Here is a 22,874-nt window from a genome sequence, read left to right as displayed (position 1 = left end):
AATATCTGATGATGTCATAGGCTGCAGTGCTTCCTGGTATAGGACAAATTGGAACTCAATGACTTAAAAAGCAACACCAACATGGAGATATCTACTGTAATATTTAGTCTATATTGAGCATCTGGTGTGCTTTATTTTCATGATTTTAAAGCAAATGCATTACCAAAGAAAACATGAATAATCTAAATGCCAGAGTAAAATTACCATACATTTACTTTAAAAGTCAGGAAACATGGATTTAATGTTTCATTTACTTTCCCCCACGAGAGAGGATGGGAGATGGAAAATACCCATTTGCTGAAGCAGAAGCCCTCCATAAACAATAATGAAAATACCATCTTGCATTTGAATGATATTTGATACTTTTAAATTTTAGAATTAAAAAACACAGCATGCATAGCAACTCTGTTTATAACAGTTACATTGTGGATGTATACAGGTGATCTCTGATGGCAGAGACTTTAATAAGGAACAAAGATAGCAACATCTTTCAGACTTCTTATTCATGGTGCGGGGGCCTGTGCCACACAAGCATAGAGTGCATAAAACTGGATTATTTGCTGCTGAAACATCAGAGGATGAACACTTCTTTAAAAATTTTTTTGGTCCATCCTTTTTAATATCTCTGATATCAGCATGTGTCTTGAAACTGTTCTTGATCTGAAGTTGCTTGCTTCCAGAAAGAGTTCTTCCCTACATCTGCCAGACATGTGGACCCCTACTAGCCTTATAGCTCTTTAAAGTCTCCGCCTGAAGTTTTGGGTCCTCCAGAGAATGCAAACCCAGGAAGGACAGATTCATATCACCTTGTGGCTCAAGGAGGGTCGTCCTCACTTTCTGCCACCCGTGATTGTGGGTGAAACGGGCAGTTCTCCCTGCCATCTACATCTGCTCGGGAGTGGATTCTCCTTAGAACACCCCTGAGTCGCTGGGTACCCGCTGGAGGCTGAGGCCATCCCCTAGACTGTCCATCTTGGGCAGTTTCCATCTTAGTAGTGCACAGGGCAGTAGTCATTTTATATTCATTGTCATCTTAGACTTGATGGGATTTGGTAATTTATTAAAGGTAGGGATTTTCAGAGCCTGACATGATGCTCATCTATCAAATCTTGAGACTCCTTTTGGGGCTAAATGCTGAGACTCACGGTTGAAAGAAGCTCGGGTACAATTCATAACAGCAGTGCTGCAAAGTGCTAACTCTACAGCTCCGCAGAGCCCAGGGAGAGTTTGATGACATTGTGGAATGATTTTGCTGCCAACCAAGACATTGAGAGGGGCTAGCGCTGGAGATACTTTCAAAGATTGAGGTCTCTGGATGTTTTACTGTGAAAGGCCACAAAGGAAATGTGTATAGGCAGAATAGCCAAGAAAACGGTTAGGAAGAGAAACTCAATGATGCCATTAAACTAGAGAGAAGTGTAAGATGCCGTTTTGATTTTTTAAAGAAATTCGGCATGTGTGACATAGCATTTGCCCATCTTTCTGGACGTGTAAATCAAAACACGGCTCATTTTCATTTAGGAGGGATGAGGGAGTGGGAGATAATGTGGAGGTAAACTGACTGGCCAGTCATTTTCTTCACTGCAAGTCAGGCAAGTTCCAATTTTATGCACAGCAATTATTTTAGGGCCGGGAACAGATTGGAAACAACCTGAGGTTTCTCTTTAGCATCCTGAATGAGGTGTGAGTGGGAAGACGAGACCTGCCAGCACACATATATTTAGGGTTTGATACTAAAAGCTCCCTGGGTGAACAGCTGCAGGTGACAGAGAAGTGTGCTGGGATCCAGGGTAAGCGGGGCTGGGTTTCTGTGTCTCACCCGGGCCAGTTCACAGCTGGCCACGTGAGTGCTAAAGTTTTCATCTAAAGTGAAATTTCTTTCATCCTGATTCTGAGTTAAAACCCTGGGATATGTAAAATATAGAGTGTTACAGAATATGTTTACCATCACAGCTGGAACTGATCATCCTGAAGTGTATAATTTGGCTTCATGTTGCTTAGCAGCCTTCTGTGCAAACATCCCATATCTTTATATGTTTCCATAGGAGCGCATATATTTTATTCAATGTGAGAAGTGACATTAGCAAGACAACAATGATTTAACAGGGCTGGGCTCTGGATTGTTGCCCATTTTACTTTCAAATATTGACATCAATTATTCCACGATAATTCAGATTCTTAACGGGAAGATGGCCTGGCCAAATGGGAATGCCTGACTTAGTTTCCAAACATTTGAAATTCACTGTAATCTATGGTGTATATGTTTTATATTTGGTCAATTAAGCAGCACAAACAGACAAGGAATGAGGAGGCTTTCACGAAAGGAATGTATTATTGCTACACAGTTCCTCAACCTACTTTACCCTTTCCTCCCATATATCATGTAAATCTACTTAGGGTTGAGCACACACACACACAAACACACACACTCACAACCCTGTAACTCCGAACTAGAGCAATTCCCCCCTTTTTTTCCCTCCATAGTGTGCATTCTGATTGAAGAATTGGAGAAAAGTTCACCCACATTCACTTTATTTCCCATAGCTACGTCACTCTTAGCTATAGGCCCATTCTTTACAGGGTTCAGGCACACTGATTTCATCAAAATATATCTTCTAAATCAGAAACATCCCCAAGGCCCTGCACTTCATGGTCAATGATGTTTATTCCACCACATCCAAAGTCTCACTTTAAAAAATCCCTTCGGTCAGTTTACACACACACACACACACACACACACATTCCAACGTCAATACCATTTTGAAATACTAAGTGGGTCTGTAAAGGGAATGGATGGTTAAACAAATGGATGTGTCAGTAGGATTACAGAACATGATGTCTAGTGATTTTTAAAACACAGCATATTTCCCTACACATGATGGCCTATAATCAACATTTATTAGTTAATTGATGGGTTAAAATGATGTTTCTTAGGGGAGATTTGGTGTTAATGGTGTTAGAGGTGATAATGGATAACTTGAAGCCTTTTTCACAAACAATAATAGATGCTATTTTGTATAAGTCTCCACTAAAAATGCTAAGATGGATATATTATCGACTGAGATCTTTGGATCATTCAACAAATTTCACTGAACATCTGTCATGTTCATGATATGGTACTTTTTGTAGCTGTAGACATATAACAATGAGCAGAATCAGTAGGTTCACCTTGATTTACAGGTTAGCCTCTGCTTGGAATGAGTTCCAGTTCTACTCTCTTGGTTCTCTTCCAGTTATTAATGTTAACTCTACATCTACCCCAACAAATAGATCCTTTAATTCAATAAGTTAACAGTTCATAATACTTCATTGCTGAAATAAGTCTGATCATGACAATATTTTTACATAAAATAGATTAATGGAATATTGAAGTGAATATTTTATCCTCCAGTGGAAATACCGCATTTCAAAAATCGAGGGAGTATCAATAAATGCATGAGACCCATACACAAATAGTCACCACTTGTTGCAATTTAGTGTATTCTTCCTGGGTGATAATGAGGACAGGAGAGTCTGTGTGAGAAAGTATTGCAAGCAAAGTTGAGTTGGAGACCCCAGACTCATTCACAGTCACCTATCTCCTAGTACTGACATCCCCCCAATAACCTCATGAGCACTGCTGCTGTAATGCAGCACACCCAGAGGAGGTAGCAGGAGGGGGTCCCAGTTCAGAAGGCTGTGGAACACGTGCACTTTGCTGGCTGTATTCTCTTAGCATTCACGAAAGACAAACATTCTACACAAGAATTAGCGAATCAGGTAGATGTTGCTTGACAAAAACTGCTAGGGCTGCTTTTAGGATTAACGTACAAAACTCAACAAAGGTATCAGGGTAATGACATTCAGTCCCTTTGACATTTCCGCCATTTTCGCCCACACATGGCTCCTTAGCAGTGTTGTCATTGATCAGTTCCCCCAGCAGAGGGAAGCACAACCTAATGATGATTTTCACCAGGGATGGACCTGGGGGCAGGGAGCTATCACTTCAATTTTACCACATTTTCAGTACAGATTGTTTGATGTGTCTACCCAAAACAAGGATTTTTGACACCAAACAGGCTCTCGCATCTTTTAGGATACCTAAGAGGATTTTGGTCCAAAATGCCCATTCCAAGGGAGTCCACCATCAGTGATTCAGTGTGGACATCAACATTAGTTTCCACTTGATTATGATACCGTCTTATCAGGATAGATGTGAGTTTCTATTACCAGTATGTACATGTGTGATATGCCAGACTAATTTAAGACTATACTTTCTTTGATATATTTTAAGGAACATATTGTTGCTACTGTATACAAAAGTAAGCATTTTAACCTGAACTCAGCAAGTTGAGGTTTCAATGTGGTAAGCATCTAAAATATTGAACTTATCATGCTGTAATAGTAAAACAAATTTTGTGCTCTGCGTCTTTAGTATTTTCTTTCTGCGGTGTTTCTTCCCCGCAGGTGTATTTCTGTTCATGTTGTGGGAGAGGTGTGTGCACTGCACACGTATGGGTGGACAGGCCTCATCGCTCATGATTTTAGCCTGGTGCTAACAGGTTGAAAGATGAAAACTGTGACTTACCATGGTGCTGTAAGTCTGAACAGTGAGTCAGTGGATCTCCATTTCTTATATCTTGTCGTCTGGTGCGTCTAAAACAATTACATTTAAAAGTTATTATTGTATCTATTTTCCCTCTTAGAATTTTGTCATAGAACAAATGAACAATCAAAAATCTGTGTCAGGGGCTGGTGTTGTGCCATACTGGGTAAAGCTACTGCCTGTGATACCAACATCCCACCTGAATGCCGGTTCATGTCCCAGCTGCTCCACTTCTGATCTAGCTCCCTGCTAAGGGCCTGGGAAAAGCAGCAGAAGACGGCCCAAGTGTATGTTTCCTGATCCCTATGTGGGAGACCCAGATGAAGCTCCTGGCCCCTGGCTTTTTCTGTTGTGGCCCTCTGGGGAGTGAACCAGTGGATGGAAAATCCTCTCCCTCTGGCTACATAACTCTGACTTTCAAATAAAATACACCCCCTACCCCCAAAAAAGATCTATGTCAAAGAGTGATTTATTGGGAGAGAAGCATCTATATCCAACTAAAAGATATTTTAAGTGGTTCATTATACCTGTAAGAGCCATTTCCAAGATGATCAAAATATGAAGCAAACACAGAAATGTGCTAATAATGTGTGAAAGGTCCTTTGAAATACTGATAACAGATTTTCTTGGATTTTCGCAACCACATGTAAATCAGTAACTATCTAACATCCAGACACCCTGGGCTTAACTTTGGAGAAAAAGCACAACATTTAGCATAGCAGCCCATTTCTTCAGTAAGTAGAGTTAAACTTGTCTCTGGTCATCAATGAGGGAGTCAGCTTGAAATGAAAATGTTTGTGAATGTAGCCTTTCTCTCAATGCTTGTGCGAGGTCCTTAAATAGACTGGTGCTAAATTTTAACATATTAAGAGCAGGAATTCTATTTTTAAGTTCGTGTTTGAATTTTTTTTTGGGTTGCTATATCAACCTATATGTTTTAAAGCAGTTTTTTATGATCATAGCCTCTGACTGCAAACCAATTTGCCTGTGAAGTGAATAAAACAAGAAAAGCAACCCCTAATGCTGGGCTGAGGGCTGGGCCGCTTTTTGCCAGGGGAAGATAAAGGAGAAGTGACAAACTAACCTAACAGCAAAGCCAAATTTTACAATAAAAACCACAATGAATTCTGTGATCCAGAGGTTAGATTCCACGCTGGGGTCTGTTTCCGGGAGCATTCATCTCTATGCACCACTGATGGTTGGCTTGGAAGGAGGAGGCGGGGCTCCGTCCATTGTGGTGCAGACAAGATGTGTGGTTGGAGGAAAAGGCTACAAATTGAGACAGGGTCTGTGTGACAGCCTGGAAAAGACTGGGAAACACTTGCCTAACGATTTTCTGCAGTTATTTTAATGGGTATTGTCTCGCAGCAAAATGAGCTCCCCTCCCTGAGAGGAGCCCACACAAAGGCCATTGAGAATTGCAAATATGGGATTTGTTACTGTATTCATAAATTTGGAAGTTGAAAGTATTTATAGATTTCTATTTGTAGAATTAGACTATCAAACAGATGTTGCACATTTCAGAATTGAGCCAACACGAGAACTTGTGAAACATGAACTACAAAGCGCTCGGGAAGGCATTTTTCACTGCCATTTAAGCTTTTGGAAAATGCCATCACAAAGAATATATACACACTGTGAGGCCTCCAAACAGCCTTTCAAAGACACATGTAGTATCGGAAACATGAAATTGGATTAAGGAGAATCTGTGAGGCATAACAAAAATGTGTTAATGAAAATTCCTTCAGTCTTGAATTGTAGGAATACAATAAACACATTTCAAAGATATGACAAGATACAGGTTTTAACTTATTATAGATGTAGTTATGGTTTCTTTTTATCTCCTTCTTTATAATGAAAAGTTCTGAATCCAAGTGGATTATTACTAAAACACGCAATGCTATAGACCTATACATGGAAAGGCAATAATATTCCTACTTAGTTCAAACATGAGTTCCACATTTTTTGAGTAACAGAAAATTCCCCTGGAACTAAATGTTTTTAAGAAGCATAAAATCTTTATCTTAAATGATTTAATTTTATTAAGACTGCATATTGCTGTTATTAAACTAGCCATGATTTCTTTAATTAATAGACATGAATCTCCATCTTAAGTTTGTATTTTAAATTTACAATTCTAAGAAAATCACTGTATGTATGAAAGTAATAACAAACATGGTATCATCTTAATTCTGATTATTGGAGAATTATGAAAATTATAATGATTTCTTTCGTGGGAAGAGTTAGCACTGCATTTACAATTAATAGTATTAATGTGGTACTGTGTTTTAGTTCCTATGGGCTTACTTTGTAGATAACTTAGCACTCCATCAAGGTGATCTGAAGTATGCGGGCACAAGATTTAAGTAGGAACTAGGGCCATTTCTTTCCCCTGATATTTTTCCAAACATGTAGAATGATTCAGGTGTTGTAGCACATACCTTACTAGCCATGCAAAATTCACATCCATAGCTTCTTTGAATATAGTAGCTGTAATAACCAGTAACCAAAACAACTTAATTGCCCCTAGAATGCAGGGTCTTGGTAATGCTGCTTTCTCTTCTGTTTCATTAGGATGCTGTCTGCTGTGCCCCTGCCAACCAGACTCGTGCGTCCCTCAGAAAGGTATCCATGAGAAGTGGTAGAGGGACGCTGAGAGGGCCATGTTGTCAGATGAAGGGAGTGGTTTTATCCCTAAGCTGGAGTGGAGGGATGAGAACAGTTATCCAGGAATTCCAGGATATAGCCACCTGAGGGAAAGACGTTATTCTGCTCCATTTCAGAATAAGGTGTCTCTAGCAATGATAATGTGCTGTATATTAAAAAAGAAAAAAAGAGCTGGGGTAGGAGTTGGGGCTGTGGTAAGGACACACTCTGGGACGCCTGCACCCATGCTAGAGTTCCGGGCTTCGATCCCAGGTCTGCTCTGAACCCAGCTTCTGCTCCTGTAGACCCGGGGAGGCTGCAGGTGATGGCCATGCACGCAAGTCCCTGTGACCCCCAGGGGACCTGCACTGCGCTCCAGGCTCCTGGCTTTGACCTGGCTGTTGCTGGCATTTGGGGAACGAATCAGTGGATGGAAACTCTCCACGTGTTTCTGTCTTTGTCTCTCTCTGTCACACTGCCTTCCCAATGAATGGAAATAAACAAATACAGCTTTTAAAAATGCTAAAAGGAAGGATTTTGAATGATTTTACATAGAGAAATGACAGGTGTTCAAGGAGACAGAAACATTTACTCTGACCTGAGCATCACAGCGTGTACAGAGATCATAACACGGGGCTTCCTAAAGGCAGGCAACTTGTCAGTAAAAAATCAAATTGAAATTGAAGAATAACAATAAATCAATGAATCAGGAAAAAAATGGCAATAAGTAAATAAATAGTTTGGAAAAAAAAAAACCCTACAACAACAGAAGGAAAAAAGCATGACACTCTAAAGAATTGCTTTCTAAAAGTTATATATGAAACAAAACTGATAAGGGCAAAAAAATTGTGTTTGATTATGTTGACTATTTAAAAATAATAATAAAGTAATGATAAGTTAATTATAATTTTATATATTAAAGGCCAGCGCCGCGGCTCACTAGGCTAATCCTCCGCCTAGCGGCGCCGGCACACCGGGTTCTAGTCCCGGTCGGGGCGCCGGATTCTGTCCCGGTTGCCCCTCTTCCAGGCCAGCCCTCTGCTGTGGCCAGGGAGTGCAGTGGAGGATGGCCCAGGTGCTTGGGCCCTGCACCCCATGGGAGACCAGGAAAAGCACCTGGCTCCTGGCTCCTGCCATCGGATCAGCGCGGTGCGCCGGTCGCAGCGCGCCGGCCGTGGCGGCCATTGGAGGGTGAACCAACGGCAAAGGAAGACCTTTCTCTCTGTCTCTCTCTCTCACTGTCCACTCTGCCTGTCAAAAAAAAAAAAATTCTATATTAAGTATTTATATTAAAACAATTAAGTTAATCTTCACGTTTTAGGATGTGTCTAGGATTTTTCTGTACCATAACTGCTTGTCCTGAAAATAACACAATACTAAATGTCAAATGTCTGTTCCTAATGATTCAATCTCATTAACAGTAATTTATATAGTTACATTTTACCTAAATGTATTGGTTCCGGTAACTTTCTAGGTGTATCTTAGTAAATTTTATTCAAGAACGTGATTTTTGAAAACTAGAAAGAATCTTGACTTTGTATAACTGTGTCCTTGTGAATTCCTTGACTCTAAAGGTAAATAAACTCCTTTCTCTGAGAGCTCTCTGCGCATCCAGAGACACAGGTGGCCTCGGGACCATGAAAGACAAGCAAGAAGTGGAAGAAGAAGAGCGTTTTTGGACAAAGGAGCACTTTGGGGAAAAGGCACAGGAGGTCGACTGGGAGTCCAACTCTGGCCCTGAGCGCCTCCTGTCCAAGGAACCCGCAGAGCTACCACTCCCAAGCGCACCTGCCCTGGGATCTCAACGTTCCCTCTGTGGTCCACGAAACCACGGTGCTCGGGATGCAGCTCCCACCTGTCCCGCTGTGGTCCATTTTGCTGATTGTTCTCACCATTTTCAGGAACGGAACGCAGGGACAAGCCCCCCGCCCCCTCGCCTGGGCCCCCAAGCCCCCCGCATTCAAGGAGAGAGCAGGTGCAGAAGCGGCCCCCCGCGTGGCGCGCGGCCGTCCCCGCATCCCTACCTCTTGGCCGTGGGGAAGTAGCGCGAGCAGGAGGAGCCGTCCCAGGCGCAGTAGGGGTCGCGGGCCAGGCAGCACTCGGCGCAGGCCTTGCCGTAGATGTCACAGCGGTGCAGGGGCAGCTGCGCCACACCCGCCGCGGATCCCACGTACAGCTGTTGCTGTGGAGACAGGGCACCTGTCAGCTTTCCAACAGAGGGGACCAGCGCGGGGATGCATCTCACGAACAGAGGCCGATATGGGCAGATCGGGCAGGTGCACCTCTGGAGTCCTGCTGGGCTGAGGCTCAGGTCGTGGGTGGTGGCCTGGGCCCGCCTAGGTCAGGGAGACAGGTGGAGTTCTGGTGTTGCTCCTCCACGAAGGACTGGTCGGCTCAACACCGACGACCATCCTGCCTGGCCCCAGCTCCAGGAAGATTATTGTAAGTAAGACCATAAGGCTTCTCACTCACAAGATCACCAGAGAGGAGACTCAGGAACACGTGGTGCAGTCAGCGAAAGCAAGAACTGAGGTTTGGTGGCAAAAGCACCAGGGTGGGCGGTCAGGCCTGGCCAAACCCCATCTCTGTGTGACCGTGGGCCAGGCACAGACTCTGGCTGGGAGCTACCTTCCTCCTCTGCTACATGAGCGTGAGGACAGATCTTTTACATGGCGCCTCCCGGTACAAATTCTATAATGCCATATTTGCACACGGATTTTGTGTTATCAAGGAGGCAGAAAAGGGAAGATTAAAACAGGAAAGGCTCCCCACTAGCCTCTACTCAGGACTCCCGCACCACTTTAAAATGTCTGCAACATATCAGCTGCAAACTGAACACAAAATGAAATAAACATAACATTTTGCGATTTCTCTACGTTTGTTGTAGTTGGGAGCACAGCTCACTTTATCTTGCACCAGAGAATCAAACAATTACCGTAAGCCTGATACTGAAACACAGGACACAAGGCAAAAGGCCTTCCAAGTGTAGGTCAATTGCTATGCTAGGTAGAGGGAAGTAGGTCTCGGGGGTGCCAGCGGACAATGACATGCTCGTTCAATATCACAAATGGTCTAAGGGGGACAGTGCCAGAATTAAGACTGCGTTTCCAAGTTGCATTACCAGAGACTTCTTTATGATCCACATATATAAATACACAGAGAAGCTGAATACTGATGTACCTAATAGAATGTAGGCAGCTACCAAGGTTATAGTGAGTGTTTCTGTAGAACCGGTTGTATGTTTAAAGCTAACCAGCTTACTTACGTATTTATTCAATAAAGGGAAATAAGAGGGGGAAAGTAATTGTAATAAAAATCGAACCACTGGGGAAGCATTTATCCCGATACATATTGCCAGGGCATTCCACTGGCCTATTATTACAATATTACTAGAGTCTCAGTCTTTTCCTATATTTAACTTCATTGTTATTTTGAAAGGTGCTTTAGATCGGGGCAGGTTAAGTAACAGTGACTGAAGTGAAGTCAGGTTAACCTTTCCCCAGCCTTAGTGTCTTTCTGCTCACACCCTCCTTTTTTTTTTTTTTTTTCTAAATGAACGTAGATGGAAATGCAGCAATTTCAATGATTTCAATGTGATCGAATACATTCTATTTTAACAGCACTGGGATTGGTAAGGATATTGTAGCAATAACCAGAAGTGAGTGTGGACTTGCCAGCTCCTATATTGTAATTAATTTAAAAAGCTGACCAAATGGGTCATACAATCAAAGAACCAAGAACTTTTAAGAACCAAGAACAAAGTTCACATTAAAATACTTTAAAGTATGAGTGTATGACATTTAAGCAGCAAAAGAGTTTTCTAGGTAGGCTAGAAAATCAAAAATATGGCAACTGAAATTATTGTAATGAAAGACCTAAAGTGTAATAAAATGTCAAAAATAAAGTATAAATCAATGTCATTTTCATTTAGCCATAATTCTTCCGGATGATTAATAATGTGCAAAAATAATTATGCTATCCAAATGAAATATAGGGGAGTCTTGCAGGTACCACTGAGCATAATCCAGTCCCTAGCAAGAAACCTGATGTGCTTTTAATGCCCAATTTAACATCACCATGGCTCTCTCACTGTTCTCCTTAACAAGTTGTGGACCATGAGCAGGAGATGAGTCATTTATCCAGAAAATTGGCTGCAGCACTACTTGTCCTCCTTGGAACTACTGAGTCTCTTCTTAAATGCACAAAAGTAGGAATGAACTGGAGTCGTATGTGAATGAAATCAGACTTCCAGTAATGGCAAAGGGAGGCTTGGGACACTTCCCTTTACCACAGTAATTTAAGTTGCTAGCCTATTTTTGTTTGTTCTTGGGTGAAAGCTTACATCAGCAGCAGTTCTTTAGGTAATTTTAAAACATTCAAAACCAGTGGAATGCTATAGAAAACTAGATGCGAGGGCGATGTAATGACGTTTGATTATGAGGCCTAGCAGAGAGTAAATACAAAATTAGAAAAAATCATTACAGGAAAGAATATCCCAGTTCAGTTTCCACCCTGGAAATCCCCGGATTTCCTTGCCACCATCTGACAATTTTTAGATTACCAGAACAGGTGAAGACATACTTATGCAGGGTAAGATAACAGTATCAGGTCAATAGTATCTGCACTTGGACTTGCCCTAAATATCTTGGAGATTATCAACCTATTTTCATACGTCTGTGTGGAAAGGACCCAGACTGAATTTTCTTGGCACAGTCATTTAGCATCTTGTTCAAGCGTTCAATCTTGGTCAGAGCTAAAACACACGAGTGGTTCAGGAACGTTAGTGAAATGATCCCCACAGTGACAACTTTGTGTGCATATTTTTACTGTAGTCATGGGGAGCACCTCACTTCTTTCTGGCTTTTTCTGCTAAGTTGAAGAATTAATTTCAACTCAATAGTCAAGTTTTTTTTTTTTAAGTTTCCATTGATACACTGGATTAAAAGACAAGGTAGCATCTATGAGGAAAAAGTTACTTATCAGAAGTTAAAACTGTATTTGTTTTGTTCATATCATTTAGCATTTACTAGTCATTTTTTTTCTTAAGTGTCTTGCCAGAGAATTCATTCGATATGAATGGAAGGACTATTACAATGCTGCCATTCATCTTTGAATTCACAGGGTTTTAGAACTTCCCTGGCTGTGACCATTTTTCTGGTTTCCTTTCATATTCAGCCACATTTAAAGTCACATTTGATTCCTCTGTCACACAATTCTACTTTTCATGAAAAAAGTCAAATTAACTTTCAAGTCAAGATCCTCCAAAGATATAGCCAGGACATAATTTTATTACCTTATAAAATGCTTTCTGTTTATGTACACACAAAGTAAAATTAAATTATGAACTTACTTATATTCTGAAATATCCACCAATGTTATTTTTAAATACACACACACACACAAACTATGAGAGTCCTTCAAAAATTCATAGTAAATGGAGTGAAAAGATAATGTCATTTTTGAAGCTCCCTCATATACTCAGAAAAGAGGGAAATAATTCTTGAGTAAAGAACAAATTATAATGACCAAGAAAGAACTACTATAAATTAAAATTTATAACAAATGATGATGCAGGAAATATGTTTCTAAAAATAGAACACGGGGACAATGAAAACTATCTTCGGTATTCATTCAACTCGTTTATATAAGAATAGTATTTCTTTCCCCTTGGGTCTTGTTCTTGCCCAGTTGCTAACCTCTCTGTAAATCTGATGGCTAATCATACAGAACCCATTACATGCAGGATTTTGACTGCAATGCTTGGTGATAGTACCTGTTTAGTGGAGAGCTCCATCGCTGAAATAGTAGTTGGTTCCTGAAGGAGAAAAATAAATATGTGAAGTACTGGTCCAACGAGAAAACTTAGTCATTAGTAAGAACACATGGTATTGACATAAGCTTTTAGAGAGATGATTGCAAAATAACAGGGCAATGGGACACACTGAAGGACACTGCACAGAAGAAGGTGTGTCAGCATCTCCCAGCCAAAGCCTGGGAGGAGCAACCTTGTAGTTGACCAAGTCGAGTTTATGGCCTTCAATAAGGGAAAAGAATGGGACAGGTGAGTAAGAGGTTGTTGGAAAGAACTTCCGTTTTGGGCTTGCGTTGGGTGATTGAAGAAGGACTGAGAGATGTAGGGCTTTGCTCTACTTTGCACACTGTCTAAAAGCAGGGGGTAATTCCACGATTAGGTTTTTTCACAAACCATTTAGAAGGAGGGAAACACAGAGGGAGGCTGAAGCTGTGGCTGCTCCAGAAGCTGCGGTCACTTACATTAGGCGGGATCGGGGAGCGTTTGGTCATTTTGTGGTTTGGACAATGTTCACGCTTCTGTCTGTGTTCAGACATGATCAAGGAACGGTCTTACTTTTATCTTGATACGTCACAGTGTTGGAGTGTCCCTCTCTGGCGCTGGTGTTCTGGGAAAATGTTTATGTTTCATGGGAAAACACTGTGACAAACTGAAAGTGGTAGGTCAGCTCATCCCAGCCCGGAGGAGAGCAGACCCCATTAGGCCAGCTCCCAGCTGTCAAGGACTGCGAGAGCTCAGTTGGGGTGAGATGACTTTGTTTCTATTAAAGTGACTGTTTAATGTGCAAAGACCTACACTTCAGGTCTTCGCCAGAGAACGTAATCTTCCATGTCCATCAAAGGCTAACCAAGAGAAGGCAGAACAGCTAGGAAACTAACCACCCAATGCAGTTCGTTCATCGTGCAAACTGGAGCTGCCCACGAGCACGGGCAGACTTGCATAAATAAACCCTGCTCTTTGACAAATACAGACCGCCGCAAGTCTACACACCTGATCACACAATCTTGCATCCTTTTACATTCCCTCGCATTGGATTGGGTTCCATCCTATCTTTCAGCCAAGACGAAAGGATGCTGAGACGACTGCTGTGGTGGCTGTGGAGGGAGCTGATGAGAGGGAGGCTTAGTGGGAAGAGTGATCTTTACAAGACCTCCCTGTGGAGCTGACCGGGGCTGAGCCCCGAAGGAATTACACAGAGCTGGACTCTGGAGCCAGACTGAATCAGCCTGACTCCATGCTGGCCAGACACGTGCTGCCAGGCAAGGTATGTAACCTCTTTGTAATTCAGCTTCCTCCTTTTCAAAGTACAAGTAAGGTGCCTGCCTAATAGGGTCATTGAAAAGATTAAATGAGTTTATACAAGTATACATAAAACGCTTAATAAATCTGGTACTCTCTCTCTCTCCTCTCTCTCGGTCTCTCTCTCTCTCACACACAAATACAGGAGTACTTCAAAAATTTATGAAGAAATTAAAAGGTACAACCATGTTGGTGTGAAAAAGTTGGCATCATGCACAGTATTTATAAAGATGCATTTCAATGGACTTTTTGAGGGCGAGTGTGTGTGCACGTGGGTGTGCCTTATCTTGCCGCCACAGCCCACGGCAGCCTGAGGCAGGAGCTTGTTTGCGGGAACTGAGCGGGAGTGAGGGAGAGAGGAAGGCAGAAAAGTCAACACAGGCACATTATGTGAGTCACTGCTGAGGGAAAATCCAAGCATGACAGAACCCTCACAACTGTTCCGTGAGATGTGCAGCGAGAAAAGTGGACTGGGCACTGCTGGGGCGCTCAGTGCTCCCAAGCCCAGCTGTGCCCCATTCGCTCCTTCCTGCAGGCAGGGAGGCTGTGGGGCAGAAGGTGGAGGGCTCACGGCAGGAGTCAGAGGTGAAGCTGACATAGTCATCGGTCCCCTCAGTTTGGGACAGAGGTCTGGGCTGTTGCAATCACTGCCGGATCCTGAGCAGCTAGGATTTGCAGGTTCTCCGTGTACGTTTGTGAAGTGAATGAATGAATGATGGACACCTTCTCTCTGCTTCCTCTTTCTGCTGTCTCCTCAACCTATCCCATCACGCTCTTGGAGTCGCCTAAGATGCAGGTGCCCAACGTAACACCCAGTGTTCCCTGCGTCCTTGGAGCTTGGCTGGGATTCCTTCAACCATCATCTGATACTCTAATTGCACTCTCTTGTCCATCTCTCTTCTAAGGCCCTCGGCCCTCGGTCCATGATGTGTCCTCTAGGGAGAGCAATCTCCTTCCTCAGAAGAGGAATCACACTGAAGCCTACCCTGGGGGAGGCGTCTCTGCCCCTCACGGCTATCGGGTGGGGCACCATTGACCTCTTGTTTCTTCTTGACTACTTCTGCTACCCAATCCCATCATGCCTTGGGAGTCTTGACTATTTCCCATCCTCCAGGCGTCCCAGGTAGGTATGCCTTCCGTGGCCAACTCCTTCCCCGGCTGTCTGCCTTTGCTGGTAATGCCTGTGCATTAACCCCCGTTGTGCCGCAGGACTGCAAATCTCCACCTACGTCCCCATGGCTGAGCTGGGAGCAGCATTTCCTCAACAGATGGAAGGCAAACTACCTGGGACGCAAACAAGACACCTTAATGAGGGAATGCATCAATTTTATGGGATTATTCAGAGATTTCCCATAGTTGTCCATCTTAATAGCTTCAGTGAATGAAATCAATTTTTATATGTAATTTTCCATGGGAATTAATGACCATACGACAAGCAGGATGACAGTGGTGTCTTCCTGATTCATCCGTGCAGAGCTGCCGTGTTTAACGGGGACACGTTATCAAAGCTACTCAGCTGGAAAGGTAAGGCTGAAGATCTTACTTAGGTTTGTAGAATGCTGGACTCAATGAGCCACAGAGATTTTCAAAGTTCGGAATACTTTTTTTTTTTTTGGACAGGCAGAGTGGACAGTGAGAGAGAGAGAGAGACAGAGAGAAAGGTCTTCCTTTGCCGTTGGTTCACCCTCCAATGGCTGCCGCGGCCGGCGCGCAGCAGCCGGCGCACCGCGCTGATCTGAAGGCAGGAGCCAGGTGCTTCTCCTGGTCTCCCATGGGGTGCAGGGCCCAAGCACCTGGGCCATCCTCCACTGCACTCCCAGGCCACAGCAGAGAGCTGGCCTGGAAGAGGGGCAACCGGGACAGAATCCGGCGCCCCGACCGGGACTAGAACCCGGTGTGCCGGCGCCGCAGGCGGAGGATTAGCCTAGTGAGCCGCGGTGCCGGCCTGGAATACTTTCTATGGCAACTTCTTCCAGGCTCTGTGGTTCTGTCAAGAGCGAACTTCATGCAGCTTTTCATGAAGTAAATCGTACAGCAGGTGCAGGAAACTGCTTCTGAGGCCGAGACCTGCTCCCAGCGCGTGTAAGTGAAGTGCCAGCCAGCACTGAACCCGATTAATATTCATCTATTTCATCTTCATTGACAAAACAAAACCCAAATATTTATAAGGCAGAAGAAAAGGAATGATTTCCTATACAAAGTGTAAAACACAAAACAAACCCCAATGCCCGCCAGAGCCATTGTGTCACGTTATAAATTCAACATGTTTACATTAAAATCCCAGAATTCCTTAATTAAAGGAACCTTATTTATTATTTAGACCAGGAAATTAATAACAGTTTGGAATAACATGTGGTATATACTGCCTGTGGTTGAATTTTAATAGATAATATATTAAGATGACATGCATTTAAATAAGCTATATTTTTTCCCTGAGAAACAGCCAGTGGTGAGTATGACTTCCATTTAAAACAGATGTAGCTTCATAAGCATTTTTTCATGAAGCTGGTTTCAATTGCAAATTTAATTGGTGTTCGAGTGAAAATGAAATTAAAAACCTTGCATCTTTTCAAGATTGTCTATGATTCTAATTTACTGTATTTTTCCAGATATTTTAATCTAGTCCTTATTAAACTTTTGCACTCGCAAAGCTTTTGAAGCTGCTGATCCCAAGGGATTCTGACACAGCCCACTGGATGCTAACCACATGGATGCTCCCTTAGAATGGGTTAATAGACCGGGTTTTGGAAAGCATCAATTATGTTTTACATTTGAATGAAAATTCAACTCCCTCATTTGTTTGCTCAGCTGTTCGTGGAATATTGCATAAATTGGGTTCAAAATGCATGTGTTATTGATGTAACCGCCTTGCAATCCTTTGCAGTCAATGAGACTATAAATAAAGCCCACTGTCCTGAGTGCACTGCAATTTGATGTAACACTTGGCTGTTTACTCAAAAGCAAAGCCCTCCCAGCCGTCCTGGAAAGAAAATGCAACACTGACCGGATAAGGCAAAAAGCAGCATGTGCTGGCCTTTACATCTTCTGAAAAGCTTCCAAAAATAAGGTATAGATACGGAGTATTCAAGCATTTCCGGTAAGACGTGCATTCGTGTCATTAGTCAATGATAACTCCGATGTACTAGCAAGCTTAACTAAAGAAGAACACTTTACAGCGAATGTTCAGAATCGTAATCTTCCTCCCGTGAAGAAACCGAGGCCCAGCTGACTTCAGTGGACGTTTAGCACCACAGGGTGAATCTGACCCAAATTCAGATTTACAATTGCAAGCCGGATCCAGAATTAGGCTTACAGCACTTCAGTGCCAATTTGAATATTAAATGGCAAATCAAAGTCTTTCTTACTATCTTTGTCATAATATCTTCGTCAATTCTGATTCACTTCTTCTTACCCATTGAGAACTTTACTCTAAAATGGAAAACTTTTATCACCAAGGATTATTTTTCTTCCTGTTCTCTGGTTGGGATTTGATTTCACCCAGAATGAAAGTATCTTGCATGTTACTGAAACCACTGGAATGTTCAGTGACTAGCCAGGGTGTTTCCCCAGAACCAACCTCAGGGCGGCAGTGGCATGAGACTGGTTTTAATATTATTCAGTGTATTGAAGGCGCATAGTGAACACAGTCTCATGGAAATGAAAATATCGTAAAATTAACTGGTTGGTTCACATGAAATGCCTTTTGAAAAGAAAGATCAGGAAGATCACATACTATTGTGACCTTAAACCTGTAGCTTGTCTATTTATCCTGGCATCTAACTTCATGCTCAGGTGGACACTTTCTAATTATATTTTATTTTAATGGAACAGCTACCACATTCAAGTTACAAACATAGAAACCGTCGCCTTTCTCTGCTGTTTCACTCTATCTGACTGTATCACTTTAATGTGTTGTGGGATCTCCCTCCTTACCACTGCAAAGTTAAACAAAGTCTGACAGTGAAATATTCCAATTGCTACACCACAATATATGTATGAACTCTGCCTGATAGAATAGAATGTTGAAAGTAAATATTTCTCTAAACTCTGCCCAAATATGTTTTGTCTACTTGAGTGCCAGAGAAGTAATAATGAAAATAATGCAGAACAGAGGATGTGGGGAGAACGGAACAGTTGTCTATGGCAGGAGATGGACTCCATGTTACTAACAATCTGTTTGTAAAATTTTAATTCATAAACAATCCATCAGATGCCAGCAAAATGTTGTCTGCTTATACTCAATTGTTAGGGACTGATAACCTTTCTCATGATATCTTGAACGCCACACCAATGTCAACCTGTGGGGTTCACGCTGAGTAGTCGACTGTGTATTTCTCTGGAAACTGCAAAATGCTAACAAAATGTTGAATACTTGTACTTGCAAAATGACCAGCTTCCACTTCTCCTGATTTAGTTAAAAGTCATTTAACAGGACAATGTGAATTAATATCTTTTTATATTGACATTTTTTCCTAATGTACAAAAGAATATAGGTGAGATGTAAAATACAAACTTAAAACCTTAGAACATGAAGACTACAGTATTTCTGTAAATTATGTGTGGTCTGATTCCCAGAAAAGAAGAAAAAAACACTTTTAAGGTGTCATCATGTGACTTAAGGCAATTTCACAAAATAACGTTTAAGTGCAGGCGTGATGAAGACGTCCTTGAAACTAAGACGTGTACCACAGCGAGCCTGCAGGCTGTATGAGGTCAGGGTCCATGTTTATACCACTCATCCCTGTAACATCCCAACTTAGTACTGTGCTGGGGCCATGTTAGGCATGTATATGTATTTATTTTCTACTGAATTCATACATGAACCCTGTTTGAGTCATGTATGATGCCCAAGGGCAAATATGCAACTGAACCAGGACAAATAGCACAGGTAGCAGTCTGGAGAGAATTAAATTCCCACAGTGACGGAAGAACTGTGGCACTGCACCTGTGACAGAGGGGCATCGTGAGTCTCTGGACGGCGGCTATAGCCTGCAGAGGTGTGTTCCGCGAGAGTGGCGTGCAGCAGGGTCAGCAGGATGATGGCCGCTCTCGTTGGCTCTCCATCCTTGTGTTTGGCACTCGCTTTACCCACCTCTTACTCTTCCTGGGTCACCTTCCTCTTGCTCTAAGCACGGTGTCCTTGAGGAAGGCCGTACACTCCTCACTTCCTCATACTTCATCTATTCATTAATTCTGATTCATTCACTCGTTTAATAAATGTGGGTTGAGAAGGTACCTTGGGCTCTGGAGGCCCAACAATGAACACAAGACGGCAATTTATACACCGACCGCTCAGCGCCCGTAATTTGTTTGCTAAATCTAAATGGGCCCTATAGTGGCTAGCACAGTCCATTTGGATAATTGTGTTTCTTTAATTTGTAGAATAAAGTATCAATGTATTTGTTCACCAAGGTAATTTATGGGGCTTGGTAAATGATAGGAATTAGTGAACACTCCATACCAGACACAAAGAAAATAAGGCCTAGTGCCAGACCTGAAAAGCTGGGATAGAATAATGATGATTTTTTTTTATTTGAAAGACTCAAACCAAGACTTGGTAGAAAAGGCTATTGGAACACAGCTGAACTGAAGCAGTAAAATCACATTAGCAATCACACGCCTGTGATTATCCTTGGTGCTCTGCAGCTGGCGTCTCCAGTGCCTCCATCCGATGTGATGGAGGTGGCATTCTCAGTGTTTTCTGAAAGGGGACACTCAGAAGGAAGCGCCAAGTGTTCTGGACAGGGCTGTCCACTCTGTGCTAGAACACAGTGGAGCTGGTTATTACCAGCGGTCTGTGTGTCTGGGTCACAACCTACCAGTGGCACGTTTCAGGGCTCATCATCATTCCACCTGGATAGCCACACATTAGGAGCTTGCCTATTCTGGGCCAGACATACGGGGCTGAGAGAGTTTTGGGAAGCCTTTGCTTCCCATTAAATAGTGACTCAACTGAAAACTTTAATCCTGTTCTTCATTTTGCAGATAAACTGAGACATGTGTAGGCTACATGAAATCACTTGAAGTTGTGAGATTAGCTCCAGTGTTTTCTCATTTTTCTGTTCGTGCACTTCTAATTCAAGTTCATTTTGTGGTATAAATGTCTCGATGTATCTTTGCTCTATTCTTGTATCAAAAAATTAAAATCATATCTTTTATAGATATCTGACTTCCTGTCATATCTCATAAATAGTTTATGTCAAGGCGTGCTACAGTTGAGACCATTCCTGTTAAGCCAGCCTCCCACAGGTGCAGTGGGCATAGTGGATGTGTTACAATACCTCAGATCCCTACTTTTCCCTCACCTACCCCCATCCCCTCTAACTCTCCAGAAACACACCTGGGCCATCTATGCCTCAAGACAAAGGGACAAACAGCTGTATGCTTCTACCTTTTGTAGGCCAGGAATCTGTAAAAATTTGCTACTGGCAATAGGGAAACCTGAAACTTTTAACAAACGATTTCCTTAAGAATATAGGATAAAAAATTAATGAATAAGTTATAAAATGATTGGGTGATTGAAAGGCCTTCATCGCTCTGTTATTCTGAATGTGTTTCCCAGAATATTTTCATGGAAGTTACATAGCAACACGGCTATACGGTAAAATGTAAAAGATTTTTAGGAGCAGGGAGGAGTCTACTCAGTGAGGTAACTTACATAAATAATATAAAATGTAAATCATATTTATTTTATCATTGAGAAAACAAAATATGAGCCAGGAATATATTTCTTTACATCTTTAGGCTTAACTAGCATTGAAAGTTTCAAGGTTTATTTTGACTAGTGTCTGGCTTTCTAATTGACAAGCTAATTAGAAGGGTATGCTACACTACTTGTCCATACCAAGTTCAGTGTGCAGCTGTCCTGGGAGAAAGACGTACTACCCAACCTGTTGACATTTGAAATTAACCAGCACTCACCCGAAAAACTGTCATTTCTTCCAGCAGAACTTCTTCTAAATCATGCCAGGTCTCTTTAGGAATTGACACTACTTTCAGTACAGTCCCAACATCTTAGAAAGAAAAAGAGAAGACCACAGCTTAAACAGAACCGAACAGAATTCAGTGTTAATGAATAGAATCAGCATTTTTTCCAAAAAAGAACATTTTGATTTCAGTTTTCCTTTGGTGTGTTTTGTCCAAATACTGGCAAAATATAAATTCTAACATACATTCTTGCAGTTAGACAAACTTTAAAGATAAAGTCTGCAAATATAAAACATTGAATTTAAAAAAACATATGAATTTTGAAGAAGATTTTATCCTGAAGTAGTAATTTTTTTTTAAAACTTGCAGAATCACTACAATGATTTGGCTAGTTTGGATCAATTATTTTTATTGCTGTTTTTAAAAAAGTCCTTCACCTCAGCTGTCTCAGGGGAAAACTTCAACATACTATCAGCTTGACCTGGCAGGCTTTCCCAGTTCTGTTATGAAATCAGGCAGGCCAGGAAGACTAAATGGATGCAAAATGCAAGGAATGCTGTCCAGCCCCAGGGGGAGTCGGGCAGGGGCGCCCTCCTCCAGTCACCTGTGGGCCTTCAGCAGCAAGGGGCCCGCGGGGGACAGTTCAATGACCACTGGGTGATGAACGACAATAACCTGATCCCTCCCAATAAACACTGACAATTACCTATTACAGTAGTTTTTCCATAAAGTGCCCATTGGTTAATCAACCTGAGAGCATTCAACTCAGCAATGAGAAGTATGAATGGTCAAGACCGTGAGAAGTACTCTTTATAGAGATTTCAAATCCTATTCCCCCCTGCTTTTCACTGTTAGAACAGCCTTTACCCTGAGGTGGCTTAGAAAGCTGTTCAAACTCCAGTGTCCCAGGTGGGTTCTTATTCCTTGTTTGAAAGAACACAGCCTTGGTAAATTTAAAAATCTTACTCTTCTGCATTCCATTTTTGATTAAACTCAATCAATTCTACTTAGCTTCAGTTGGTTCCTCTTAATCCAGTTTAACAGACTAATTATTTGTGAAGACAAGCTTACCAATAAAGAATAAGATACATGAGAAAAATAGTTCAATAATTCAATGCCATTGATAACCATTTTCAGGCACTGACATGATTGTGTGCTGGAAGATCAAGAAAGGTTGCTGGTTTATCCCTTGTAAAGTTCAAAAAAAAAAAAAAGGAGTCCTCTTTTAAGAGGATCCTTCTATGTTTACAGGACCTTGGGCTACTCATAACACGCAGAGATGAAAGGTAAATTAGGTTAATCTGCTCAGGGCCTCCGATCGGGTCTCCAATACCCAAACACAACTTTATCTCTGTTCCAGATCAAGCTTGACCGCGTAGTATTTCAAACAATTTCACACAAATTGAATCAGATTACTCAACTCGGATCAATATACTATGATGTGCAACTTAGTTAAAGGATAAAATTACTGTAATCAATTTCCTTTGCTGACAGATGACCCTGGTCTGTACCGACCTACAGCCATTCGCATCTTCCAACATTCAACATGCTCATGAGGTTGGTGCCTCAAAAGACAGCTTGTGTTGGAGAGGAGTTAAAAGCTCA

At 42.0% G+C, this 22,874-nt stretch overlaps 1 protein-coding gene across 2 annotated transcripts in view; it reads right to left on the bottom strand.

Annotated features, from left to right (window-relative positions):
• The window catches only part of SEMA3A (semaphorin 3A), a 488,303-nt gene that overhangs the window by 13,530 nt on the left and 451,899 nt on the right, over positions 1-22,874 (bottom strand). For both annotated transcript variants that reach the window (XM_051853017.3, XM_051853018.3), the window contains exons 14-17: positions 21,264-21,355; positions 13,005-13,046; positions 9,256-9,413; positions 4,568-4,635 (exon numbers count right to left, since the gene is read on the bottom strand). In XM_051853017.3, the coding sequence (XP_051708977.3) occupies positions 4,568-4,635; positions 9,256-9,413; positions 13,005-13,046; positions 21,264-21,355 (360 nt within the window). The remainder of the gene's footprint in view (positions 1-4,567; positions 4,636-9,255; positions 9,414-13,004; positions 13,047-21,263; positions 21,356-22,874) is intronic.

The sequence above is a fragment of the Oryctolagus cuniculus genome, chromosome 16 (assembly GCF_051225735.1).
Source record: "Oryctolagus cuniculus isolate XC-2025 breed Fujian yellow rabbit chromosome 16, ASM5122573v1, whole genome shotgun sequence".
NCBI classification, from domain to species: domain Eukaryota; kingdom Metazoa; phylum Chordata; class Mammalia; order Lagomorpha; family Leporidae; genus Oryctolagus; species Oryctolagus cuniculus.
Note: the sequence above shows the minus strand (reverse complement) of the source record. Positions and strands in the feature narration are given on the sequence as shown.